Raw genomic sequence first — 13,702 nt, 5'->3', positions numbered from 1 at the left:
AAGAACCAGCAAATACAAAAATTTCAGCTAATAAACAAAACAATTAAATAATATTTAAGCGTAATAAGGAACTGTTTTAAACGAAAGATTTATTCTCATTTTTGAAACTTTCCAATCAAAAATTTTGCAACATTGTGACAAATGTCGTAATTCAATTCTTATCTGGAGGAAATAGGAGATACGATAAATAAGTAACTTCTTTGAACGATTTTGCCTGTATTTTGTACATCAATTGATCAGTTTAAGAAAAAACGTTAAACTGATATCAAAAAAGGTACAATGTGATGTTCATGTGGTTTTATTTAGCTGAATTTTAACAATCGTTTCAATTTTTACACATTTTATGCATGTAACAGAGATATTGAAATCTGAATCAATTTAATAAAAGGCAGGACAACCCCGTTAGAATCATTGTTTAAAAACTGGCTTAAAGTAATTTACATAGAACTTCCCTCGCTCTCGAAGTATAATTAAACAACTTAAATTTTTCAGATAAATAATGAAACGTGACACTACTTTTTTTCTGTATTGTATTGTACTATATTCATACAACTTTGGGAAAATTATGTAAATTATTTATAATTTAGCCCATAAAATTAAATGATTCATCAATTATTTTTTTAATCCTTTATAAACCATTATCACAATCAAAATACATTATTAAAGCCCAAATAACTTTGCACCTGGAAGCACATCATATTTAATTTGAAAAAAAAAAGGTGGAGGCGCCGGACGAATCTGCGTGTTTTTTTTTTAGTTGTTTGTGGACATACAGCAAAAATAAGCACCGGTTCGTGTACCTGAGAGAATTTCCGATTATAAAAACGTCTTTTAGCGCCGATATATCAAATTTTATATGTCGATTTGGCCAATTTTAATATATTTTTTTTAATTGGAGGCGCCGGTTGAACACAGCATTTTTCACAGTGTTTGTGGTGGTGCAGCAAAAGTAAGCACAGATTCGTAATCCTGGGAAAATTTACGATAAGAGAGATGCTGTTCGCCGCCGATAAGGACAACTTTAAGCGCCGATTTGACCCTTTTTAATATTTTCCTAAAATGGTGGAGGCGCCGGGTGAATATTAATATGCATTTTTGCAGTTGTTTTTGATCATGCAGCAAAAATAAGCACAAACTTGTGATTCTGACCAAATTTACAAGATTTTTCACCGCCGATTTAGACAACTTTATAATTTTGGTAAAAATGTTGGAGGCGCCGAAGGAATCTACGTCAGTTGTTTGCCGGCGTATAGCAAAAATAAGTACAGATTCGTGATTCTGAGATCCTGAAAATGTGTTGTTAAGTTAAACTACCACAAAATTAACTAACACACTATGGACTTCAAGTGATTCTAAGTTGGTTGTAGTGCTGTTTTTTTTTTTGTAAAATTATTGACTTTTTTGCAAAAACCTGGAAGCTCAAATTTAAGAATGTGGACGATTACTAAATTGCAAGTATCGCAGCATATTATTCTGTACATTGTGAGATTTATAAAATTTCGTAACAATCAGTCCAGTAGTTTGCGAGGTTACTAATAAAATCCTCCATAGACGACAGGCAGAAGGAGACGGGAGACTTACTAATTCGTGTTTTAGAAGCTATGAAACGAAAACAAAACAGAACATTCGCTAACGAAATTAAAGTTAGGTAATAATTTCGATTGAATCAATATTATTTTACAATAGTTAAAAACATATCAGAAATGCTAAAAATTAATACATGCGCTTAGAAAATAACTTTTGTACTATTACATTTTCTCTAAGAGTAAACAGAATTCGTATAGTTAAGCGTAATTCTTAATTTTATATTCATTGATACACTATTTCTAAAATATGAGGAAACTTTTCTTTAGCAACACGATAAATACAATTCTGAACTTACATAATTAAAACAGAATTTTGCACATCTTCAAGAATTTTAAAGTGCTCCTACTTGAGTGCACAAAATATATTGAAAATTAGTGCTATATTTTTTCATTAAAGTGTGAATGAAATATCCGTGGTAAACCAAAAAACAATCCCAGCATTATCTATAGCCATATCTAGTATAAATTTTGTGTAGACCTAAAATTGTATTAGCTAATTAAGTAGTAAATAAAGTGTCGAAACATGTATACACAGCACTAATATTTTAACTTAAAATAGAGCTATCCAGAATACAGTATCCTTCTACTTCTACCACCGTGATCCTTCGATAAACATTTTGATTTTATGTTATAGGTTGTGATGAAACTAATTTAAATTAGAGAAAGTGGAATGAAGCGACCGTAGTAATAATGAATCGTTTTTTCAGCCAACACTATCCTAGTGTGGTTTTGTCTGGATTACTTCGCAGACTTCCTTTACCTGGTGGACATCATGTTCCATTTTCGGACTGGCTATTTAGAAGACGGAGTGCTGCAAACTGATTCGACCAAGTTGCGGCATCATTACATGAACTCCACCACATTCTATATAGACTGTTTGTGCCTGTTGCCTCTGGACTTTCTCTACTTATCCGTAGGTTTCAATTCAATTTTGCGTTCGTTCCGTTTAGTGAAAATATATCGTTTTTGGGCGTTCATGGATCGTACCGAACGCCACACGAACTATCCAAACTTGTTTAGATCCACCAGCCTGATCCACTACCTCCTAGTTATATTTCACTGGAACGGCTGTCTGTTCCATATCATTTTAAAGAACGACGGCTTCGGCTCTAAAAACTGGGTGTACAGTGACTCTGAAAGTACGGACTACGTGAAAGCTTATTTGCAAAGTTATTACTGGTGCACGTTAGCGTTAACGACTATCGGGGACTTGCCCAGGCCTAGGAACAAAGGAGAGTATCTCTTCGTCATCTTCCAGCTGTTGTTCGGTCTCCTGCTCTTCGCCACAGTGTTGGGTCACGTTGCCAACATCGTAACCTCAGTTTCCGCGGCGCGCAAGGAGTTTCAGGGTGAGTACAAGTTTGTTTTCTTGATCCTGCTTGAGGTCACGTGCTTGCTCGTTTCCACAAAGATATCTAGTGCGGTCGAGCGTCACGGCTACTGTTGCATCCTAACGAGAGATTTAACAACTTTACAAAGTCGATTTCAATTTACACAAAGACAGCGAAATCTTGTCAATGTAATTACGACAAATAACTTTTTACTTCTTGGTTTCTATACCTACTAAATATGTAACAAACTTAATGACTATTTAAGTTTCATACCTCTACTCTTTACATATTTTAAGCCTTCAGTTATTATTGTAACATGAAGCCATGCACAAATTTCTAAGAAGTTTGGGATAAAGTTATATAGAAAGCGACTATAATACGTATGTAGTATTTTTTCAACTGTACTAGAACAATATTTTGATGTTACAAACTGCTCAGATCTTACTTACATAATGATTATGAGAAGTTGAATTTTATACAGAGAATATACCCGGAATTTAAGATGTACAAAAATTAGTGACAGATATAAACAAATACTTTTAGAAAAGAAGAAAAGTATCAATTATTATTTAGTTATTGTGTTAAATGCCTGTAATAAAAATTGGTCGAAATTTGTTTCGACAGAACTTCTCTCGCGCCTGAAGCAGTCCAATAAATCCCGCTTCTTTGAAAAATTATTATTAAAGTAAGTGCCAACGCCAATATGCCGTGGAGGCGCAAATTCCAAGGGGACGCGGTCCGTACAACTACGGACAATGTAAAATATATTCAAAGCATATAACCAACGGGAAAATATGTCCTCTTAATAATAACATGCTTAACTTCGAGTGTTTATGTTTGTACCTTTAAAGAACTTGATGATTGCTACGGTCAAATACCAAGCATTAGCGGCCGCAAGCATAAAGGAGCATGTATCCGCCGTTTCAAGTGAGTTTTTCCATAACAAAATTTTGTTATGACGTTATCAACATAGATAGTATAGTCACAGCACATCATCAATGCAAGAGAAGTAAAAAAGAAACGGCCAAGTTTGGCATCGAACTTGCAACCGTATGTCGACATGCCCGAAACTAAGTGTCCACTCCACGCTGGCTTATATCCTGTGTCAGTGGTAAAATCTATACTTATAAAAGTGTTTGTCCTGACTGACATACTGACTGATTCATCAACGCAGAGCCTGAACTGCTAAAGTTAGAATCATGAAATTTGGACAATGGGTTCCTTTTGTAATGCAGACATTCACTAAGAAAGGGTTTTTGGAAATTCCAGGCCTAAACGGGTTAAATAGGGAGTCAAAGTTTGTATGGGAGCCCCGTGAGTTTTTAAGTTAGACGAATTTCCAGAGGAGGGAACTGAATATTTACTTTAACCCTATATCAGAGTCTGAAAAATATTCTGCCTAATTGTCAAATTCACGCAAGCGGATCTGCGGGCAACAACTATTCTACCGTTACTATATTTTGTGTTTTTTTTTGCGAAAATTTTAATGTATATTATTGTATAACATCCAACTCATTTTTAACTAGAATCCTTTGAGATGTTGTCATCAAATTGTTAGTGGGCATGGTTAGCCAAATTTGATTGCCGATTGTCTATCTAATAAAAATTGACACAGACAGACAAACCGATGGACCGATAGACAGACAAACAGACAGACGACAGCCAGACGGAAACGGAAGGCCACTTTTTAAGAAACGCCGAGAAAACCTGAAACTGGCAAGTTGCACGATGGACTTGAGTACCATAAATCCTTAGCGAAGCTAATACTTTAAATAGTCTCTCGTTTCCGTCTATCTGTCTGTCCGCCCTCTGTGTCAATTTTTGTTAGACAAATAAATCGCTGAAACTACCAGACAGATTGTTGTCAAATTTTATATGTGTCTATCATGTAGATGGTAAAACACTAACTAAACTTTGTTTAATCATTAGAGAGCAGATTTCTGTCGGGCTACGTCACGATTATAGGTGGGGACGCATGAATAGTTGGGAATCAGTAGCGGGCGATAATCTGCGAATTTAATCGTAACTTATTCCATAAATAAAATGACCGAAAACTCAATTAGTAAAACGTCTATATAAATGGCAACGGGAATTAAAAGCAGAATGCAACAAAGCAGCGTTATACTATTCTAAAATAAACGAAGTGCAACCCGTATCTGAACTGAATTTTCATCTCGCACGAGTCGTACCGGGTTTGATGACGCTACCTCAAAATTGTACGTTGGTTTTAAACTGTATAACATATTTCTACACATGTAGTTTATGAATCCGTGTTAAGTTTTATCCGAGACATGGAGACTTTTGGAAAAAAAATCAACTGTGTATAACATTTTGAAATTTATTTTTGAATCTGCAAAACTGAATGCTTTGAAATCTTGCACATGTAATCGTAAACATTTTAATCAAAATATATTTGTTTACCCACCTAAAATTGATGACGTCATCTCAAAATTTTGCCCGAATAATTCCTGTCTAAAATGTGCAAAATATGATGAGCTTGTTATTTATCATATCATAAGGTTGATACTTTTTATTATTGCTTATACAAGGTAACTCAAAAAATTAATTAATGAGACAATTTATTTTATTGATTAAATCAGGAACTGTAAAACCAAATGTTTTTAAATCTTGCAAACGTTTCAAAGTAATCGTAAACACTTTAATCAATATATATTTGTTTAGCCCCCCCCCCCCCAAATTGATGACCTCATTTCAAAATTTTGTCAAATAAATCCTATTTAAAATGTGCAAAATATAATGAATCTATATTTGTAATTTATCATTACATTCATATTTTTAGAACTGCTTACACAAAGTGACGAAAATTAATGAATGAGTTAATTTATTTTATTGATTAAATCAGAAACTGCTAAATCGAATCTTTTGAAATCTTGTAGACATTTTAAAGTTATAGTATATGGTAAATTTTTAATCAAAATAGTTCTGTTTATCCCCTCCAAAATATTGATGACGTCGTCCCAAAATTTTGTCGAGTAAAGGCTATCGAAATGTGCAAAATATGATGAGTCTATACTTGTGATTTATCATTGAATTTCTTGTACAGGGTAGCACAAAAAAAATTAATGAATGAGTCAATTTATTTTATTGATTAAATAAGAAACGGTTCGTTTTATTTTCCCAAAAATTTAGGAATACGATGCTATTATTATTAGTATTACACTGCACCTACCCACATTGATATACGTGTCCTTGCAAAAATGTTGATGACGTCATCACAAAATTTTGTAAAGAAAAACTCTTATGAACAATAGGTACGCGTATCAGGATTCTTTACTTTTACTTTAACATGGCATACATATTTGTATTTTAACTTAGAGGGGTTCTCTTCCAAAAAATTAAATTCTGATAAATTTATAATTTTTCGAAAAAGCTGAATGTTTTATTAAACTTCAGGAACGAGGGAAGTTCTGTCGAAATAACCTCTGACCAGTTTTTTTATTTTTAGTAAGAGCAAAGTCCTAATAAATATTTAACGTTAATTATGTTAATTTTAATGTCATTAATTTTTTGTCCATTATGTCGCAGTGTTGTTTTTTTTTTATTAATTTAATATAATTTTTTATCTTTAAAACAAATTGCGCGACTGCCTCTGGACTCCGCAATGTCGCTCATACTCGGAAACATGCATTTTCCGACCTTGTGTTTCAAACATCTGTTTCCTGATACTCGGAGACATACAATTCAGTTGGACTTAAATCATCAGGAGCATCAACGAAATAATTCAAAAGTTTGTACATAAAACAAACTGCAACTTGTTTCTTACCTTTAAAGATAAAAGGCCCAACTAACTTAAACTACAAGAATGTCTAACATCTTCAGGTAGCGTCCACCTTAAATAGTTGGTGTGTTTTGTGAACTTGCTTTGTAAGCTTTCGTCGTATACATATGTTATAATAAAATAAATGTGATTATTGACATATACAGTGCATCATTTTTAAAAGTGGCCATAGGGATTCCTATGCTAAATTTTAGACCCCATGTTAACTTTTGTTAGGGTGAAAACCCAGAGATGATTTTTGCGGAGAAAATAACCTTAGGGTTCTACTTTGATTTTCACTACCACTTTTTGCAGTAATTTGCTAATTTGTGCTTTAAAAAATAAAAATTATTTTTATTAAAAAAGTTTGGTACATCATAGACGGTTTTGACTTATCATTTTAACTGGTCATTTTTGACAGCATAATTTTGAGTTAATCATTAAATACCTAGGCTTAAGTGCAGTTTTTAGAAAAGACACAGAATGATGGAATTCAAACATAAATGAAGATAATAAAAGATAATTTCACTGAAATTGCGTTTTTAATGCCAAAGATCGAAAAAACCTGTGTTTATAAATCTGCCACAAAATTTTCAAAATGTGCTCTTGCTGGATATGGAACGATGTGGAAATGCTGCAGCAAAATTTTGCGGAGTTTCTCTGTTATCGATAAGGCTTTAATGTATCCATCAGTGACCATTTCTACTTTTTCTTTAATTGTGTACTGCGGCATGTTGACGAATTTCGGTTACTGAAAACCAGTAATTGAACGAGTAATCAAGTTTAGAAACGTCAGGTAAATGTCTGTTTTTACATGGCTGCCTACAATATTAGCGACAAACATATACTAATCTTTTAATTTTTTCAAAGAAATATCCTTTAATTTAAAACATGATTTTTAATGAAATCGACAAAAGATAACCCAAGTTACATCCAGTAAAAATTTCAGCTCTGAATCTTTACTCAAACATAAGTTAACATAGGGTATAAAATTTAACATGGGAATCCCTATGGCCACTTTTAAAAAAGATGCACTGTATAAATATTTTGGAGACATTTGATGCAGCCTAATACGCATTTAACTTTGTTGACAATTGATTTTTTATTATATTTTAGAGGGCACAGTCGAAGTGTCACAAATTAAAGATGGGAAAGACGTTCGATTAAAGGGTACCATAATAGCTATTTATGTAACAAGTACATAAACCAGGTCTTTATTGACAAGCCGATTTTAGTAGACGAGGGAGCGTAGCGACCGAGTCGATAAAAAAGGCGCGTCAATAAAGCCGGTTTATGTACGCGTTACATACAAGGCTTTATGTCTGATTACAACAATTATTATAATTTAAAAAAATAAAAATTAAGGAAAACCAATTGCAAAATAAATTTCTGAAAATCTAGTCTACTTTTTCATTGTTACTACAGTAACTCATTGTCTGTTTACACAAGTGAAAATTATTTTGATTTTTGCTGTTTGCGTTTAAAGTTGAAAAATGCAAGCTAGTACATCGAACCAAGCAGAAAGTGAGATAACAGAGATTGCTAGGAGTGTTAGAGTCTGTACTACCATCAAAATCAAGACATTTATACGAAGAAACTTACAACCTTTATCGGAAGTGGTGCTCTAAAAAGAACGTCCAATCAACGTCGGAAGAGAATATTTTGGCGTATTTCACTACAGAGCTTTCCTCGTATGAAAAGACATGGGGGCTGGCCTTCATCAACTGTAGCGGAGGGGTATATTGATGAAACTGCTAAAATTAACGTTGCGGAAAAAATTCTAAGCAAAAATCTTTCGGAAAAAGATGTTGCTGAAGATATGTTCAGTTGTGGAAAAGCAGAAGCAGTAATAGAAGCAGAAGCAGTAATAGAAACAAATTCAGTGAAATGCGACAAGGAAAATATCCAATATACGTTTTCTGGTAGTAGTTATGTTGTAAATATTAAACATTGCGATCATGCCTAGATTATTTTAGTTAGTAAGTTTGATTGTATTCACGAAAACTTTAATAAAGCAAGTGTAAAATAAAGTTGTCTTTATTGTACTAGTACCATAAAGTACCACATTACGGCCGCTAAATTATAAAATAAAGTAACGTTTATAGAGCAATCGGACATAATAGATATTTATTTTATTAGGAGTTTAAGTGATACTTTATGTGTCGAGTATGGACGATTAAACGCCGAGCGATAGCGAGGCGAATTAAGTCCATACGAGTCACATGAAGTCACTTAAACTCCGAATGAAATACAATATTTTATTTTCAAACGATTAATCTTCTTTTGAAATGATGATTTCCTATCTTCTTGCTTCATTAAGGAATTGCCTTGATTTCAATTACCATGGTTACTATGGTTGATAACCACTATGATTTTCACATATTTATACTCCGGCGGAGTATAAATGTTTTATTTATACGCCGGCGGAGTATAAGTAGCACTTATACGCCGCTCAAAGACGGTGTCATAGAAATGACACTTAAACCCCGGTAAGAGCGTCATATAAGTGTCAGTTATATGACGTTTAAAAATAAAATATTTTTTTCACTAGTAGAAACCATAAGACAATAAATTGAAAAAATAAACGTTCAATTTTTTGACGCAACATGATTTTGTTTTGATTTCTAATCAAACTTAATATAAATCTTCAACACAAAGAAAGCCGTTTACACTTGTCGCTGAATTAATCATTTTATCGCCCACCGTCTACCAACTACCATGCGTATACTCAAGTAATGTTAATAGCACACATTTATTAATTCTCAATCTTCTTTTCGAACCCATGGTCGCAAAAGTTGAATTTGCTACCTCTAAATGAGTCGACGTCCGCATGCTTCATGGCTACTTGTGAAAAAAATAGTATATTAACCACGGTTGCAAAGCCACTTCTAGACCTCGCGCTTCAGAGCCCTCGAGGCTGCGCGTCTCGGCTTCTAATTTGCGCCCGGTCTAGAATGCTTGGCTTTGCAACCTTGGCTAATAATATACTATTTTCTACTCACTATATAGAAAAGGTGACTTTCTTCCCTCATTTAAGGGCATAAAGTATCACTTTACCTCCCGGCGGGAGGTAAACTATTTTGGCTCCCGCCGGGATGTGAAGTACATTTTTGTCAAAAATGATGTTTATAAATTTATAAACTTGCTACTTCTAAAATGTTTTCTTAAAGCATTTTCTGCGCTGTATTTTTTAAACACGCTTTTACGTATCTAAGTAATGAAGCATCTATTTTTGAGACTTATGAAATTATTTAAAAACGATAACATGGTATGAAGAGGATCATGAATTTGTTTACACAATTAATTGGCATTTTAAAAATAAATGGTTGGTATTTTTTGCTAGTAATAGGATAAATATGTTTCGCACAAACTGTAAACTAGCAAACTAATGCATATTCCAACGTTGTTTTCACTAACATTTTAAAATTCCACCCAGATTATAGAGCTGTTAAATGTGTCGATTCTCTTCAAAAAAAAAAAAAAAAATACACTGCTACGTGGAATTTTTGTATGACAAAATAAAATAATGAATTTAATTTAATTGCTCAAATTAGTATTAAATCTAATTTTTCTGCGTTCGTGTGTTGCGTTATTTCTGGTTTTTGTTTTTTAATACGATCGTTAATTCGAAGGGTTATCTTGATTTACAATGGTTTGCCTGTTTTCCTGATTTCCTATTTTGAATTTTTATTCTCGCTGAACTTTGAAAATAAAAATAGCCTTCCATAAGACTGATTTGTTGCATAGAGTTGCTACGCAGATAAGATTACGAAAATTAATTAATTTTATAGCCAACTGATTTCTTTGTATTTGTGTTTTTTTAAACAGCGAGATCAACTATGGGTCATTTTGTGAACAAAACACATTCGTCTTATAATTGAAAAGGTGTCTTTCAAAACAGGGACTGAAGTAATAATGCGTGTAAACAAAAATACATGGGAAAGTTTCCACATGACAACTTTGCTGAAACTTCTTTAATTCAATACATTAGGCGTATCGTGAACAGATTTGTAACAAAGGGAGGTGTAAACAAACGCAAATCATTACTGGGACTTAATGTTAGTAATGAAGTTGTTGCCCTGAAGGAAAGGTTTGAACAATGTCTCAGTTAATCATTAACCTAGTTATCTCTTCGAGCTGAGGTTTTTCAAAGACATAACTCGCATAAAATGACCACTAAGAAATTGTACTCTGTCTATACGGAGTAAAGATGATCCTGACAAGAAATTCAAGAAGATAAATTTTACAAACTATCTTTTTTTGACGAAGTTTTTTTTTTTTAGAATGAACATAAGACGTGAGGATCTATTTGTGTGGAATGGTCATTTTATCAGAACCTAGTACGTCTTACTAACAAACATGATTTTCTTTCTGTGTGTTGCTTTCAATTAATATTTAGAAAATTCAAATGTGTTGATTTGAAACCCTTAAAGACTACTTTTCAAATAAGATAGGTATAAATGTCGTAACACGACAAAAACTCTTGTTACATATGTTCGTTTGTTTGGACTGTTAGCAATAATTATTTCTACCCTAATGAGAATGAGAACACTTGTTAATTAAAACGTGCTTATAAGCTATGAAAACAAGGCTGCGCTACAACCAATAGATAATAAGAGCTATTTCATTATATGTACTGTGCTCCTTACCCACATACAACTAATAATCCTCGGGAGTATTTCATACATAGAAACACAAAAACCTATTCAACTACTTTGCTAGTTGTTGTTTCATTGCAACTCGCATTTCCGGATATGATGCATCAGAATAGAAGTTAGTTAATAAAACATAAACTGAAATCAGAGACACGTATGTAAATCAGTTACAGGCGGAATTCAAATTTGAAACGAATTTCGAAGCTTGTAGCGATTTTCCAGTTCGATATTTTTTTCTTTTAACTTTTACCCTATGGGTGAACAGAAATCATTTTAATTTACGATGTAGCACATCAGAATTCCGAGCAGACAGCTGCACGTTTCAACTTTCAACGCTAGGCACCTCAAGAGAAATGATTCAAAGGTTTATGAGGCCAAAGGCTAGGTTAGTGTCGGAGGATTAAATTAGTCGTGTCTTCGTGATCGTGTGTGATTTAAATAAAATGGCGTAAACGAACATTTTTGTCAGGTGTTACTCCTGTTGTTGTATAATAATAATAATATAGCTTATTATTTCAAAACGTACAACAATACAATGTTCACTCACAAATGTTTAAACAATACATACCAGAGAATAAAATATCTATCCTTCCTTGAAAAAAATTAGCTTGTCGGAAATATAAAGGCAAAAATAGGGGATACTTTTTAATAAGATTTTTAATAAAATAACTTTGAAATTACAAGGCAAATTCATAAAGGATTCATTAATTTTATTAAATAAATAAAATTAAATTTCAGTAAATGCTGAAAATATTGCTCATCTTTTGTACGCATAAATAAGCTCTTCGTCTAACTCTATCGTTTATATGCCTGCATTATTGTTTATGTCAATAATTTTTTCTGTTAATCTTCACCTTCATTACTCGAAATTATTGGCAGGTGTTCGATAAATACTGTTCTTTAAATAGCACCACAAAAAACTCTGCAGGAGTAAAACCACAAGATCACAGACGCCAGATATTCTATATTTCGACCAATGATCCGGTTATCAAAAAACTACCCGAATCCGCTATGGTCCTGTCTTGTTGAAAATAACGTACTTCAATTTCATCGTCGTGAAGTTGTGGTATAGAATTTGCCCAAGTTAGGTTAACTTAAAAAGGATTACATTGAATATTACTACCATCATTACCTTCAAAGTATACATATAGGCCCTACTACTCAGCATTTTTTAAGGAAAAAGAGAAATACGCAAATAAATTTCTGAAAAGAACATTTTTAATGTAAAGATTGTCTCTTCAGGAAGCAAAACAAATAAGAAAACAAGAAAGTTAAGGTTCTACCTTATAAGGGATGTTTCATATGACAGTCATTAAAGTCACAGAGAGATTTTGTTAAAAACTTTTATATGAGTTAGCTTTAGATGTAGTGTTAAATATATTGTTTCAGAGGAAACATGCGGATTCAATTTAACGGGTGGCTCGATTACAAATTATGTCCAATATATTTAGTACTATTTTTTTCACATTCGCAGTGGATGGTACCACATTTAAGTATTCCTTACCAAAATACAATTATTATTAATTATTTTAATGTTGCTGGATTAAATTTTCTATATCTAGATTAAACGAAAGTACTGAAGAATTTTATAGGAAGTGTGATTCCAACGAAAATATTCTGAAAATATTGAATTGAATTTTGAAGCTTTTAAACAATTTATTGTTGTATTCTTCTAAAACAACTAATCATAATGTATTAAATGTTTCAATATTTCCGCATTTTATTAAAACATTTTGTAATTACGTACTTACAAAAAAATTGGTCGAAAATTACTTCGACGGAACTTCCATCTTCCACAACTTACAGTACATCAAGTCAAGTTGTTCCGAAAAATTATAAAATTTGATTTTGCGAATTTTATTTTTTTATGATAACCCTTATCAGTTAAAATAAAGATGAGAGATGTAATGTTCAAGTAAAGGTAAAGAAGCGTACTACGCGTTTGTGTCAAGTGAGTTTCTCCATTACAAGATTTTATGATGACGTCATCAACATTTTTGCAAGGACACGTACATCTATTTCAATAGCTGCAATGTAATAGTAGTAATAACAGTACTGCAAATTTTCGGGAAAATGGAGTGAGTCGTTCTTGAAACTTGATTTAATGAATAAAATAACGATACAATTTAATAATAGTATATTATTAGCCAAGGTTGCAAAGCCAACCATTCTAGACCGAGCGCAAATTGGAACCCGAGACGCGCAGCGTCGAGGGCTCTGAAGCGCGAGGTCTAGAAGTGGCTTTACAACCGTGGTTAATATACTATTTTTTTCACTAGTAGAAACCATAACACAATAAATTGAAAAAATAAACGTTCAATTTTTTGACGCAACATGATTTTGTTTTGATTT

The 13,702-nt window shown here is 32.8% G+C and overlaps 1 protein-coding gene across 5 annotated transcripts in view; it reads left to right on the top strand.

Annotated features, from left to right (window-relative positions):
- LOC135122480 (uncharacterized protein) overlaps nt 1-13,702 on the top strand; it is a 311,894-nt gene that overhangs the window by 149,631 nt on the left and 148,561 nt on the right. For all 5 annotated transcript variants that reach the window (XM_064046674.1, XM_064046673.1, XM_064046671.1 and 2 more), the window contains one exon: nt 2,294-2,935. In XM_064046674.1, the coding sequence (XP_063902744.1) occupies nt 2,294-2,935 (642 nt within the window). The remainder of the gene's footprint in view (nt 1-2,293; nt 2,936-13,702) is intronic.

The sequence above is a fragment of the Zophobas morio genome, unplaced genomic scaffold (genome assembly GCF_036711695.1).
Source record: "Zophobas morio isolate AGI-343-1 ecotype UQ-CSIRO unplaced genomic scaffold, CSIRO_AGI_Zmor_V1 ptg000005l, whole genome shotgun sequence".
NCBI classification, from domain to species: domain Eukaryota; kingdom Metazoa; phylum Arthropoda; class Insecta; order Coleoptera; family Tenebrionidae; genus Zophobas; species Zophobas morio.
Note: the sequence above shows the minus strand (reverse complement) of the source record. Positions and strands in the feature narration are given on the sequence as shown.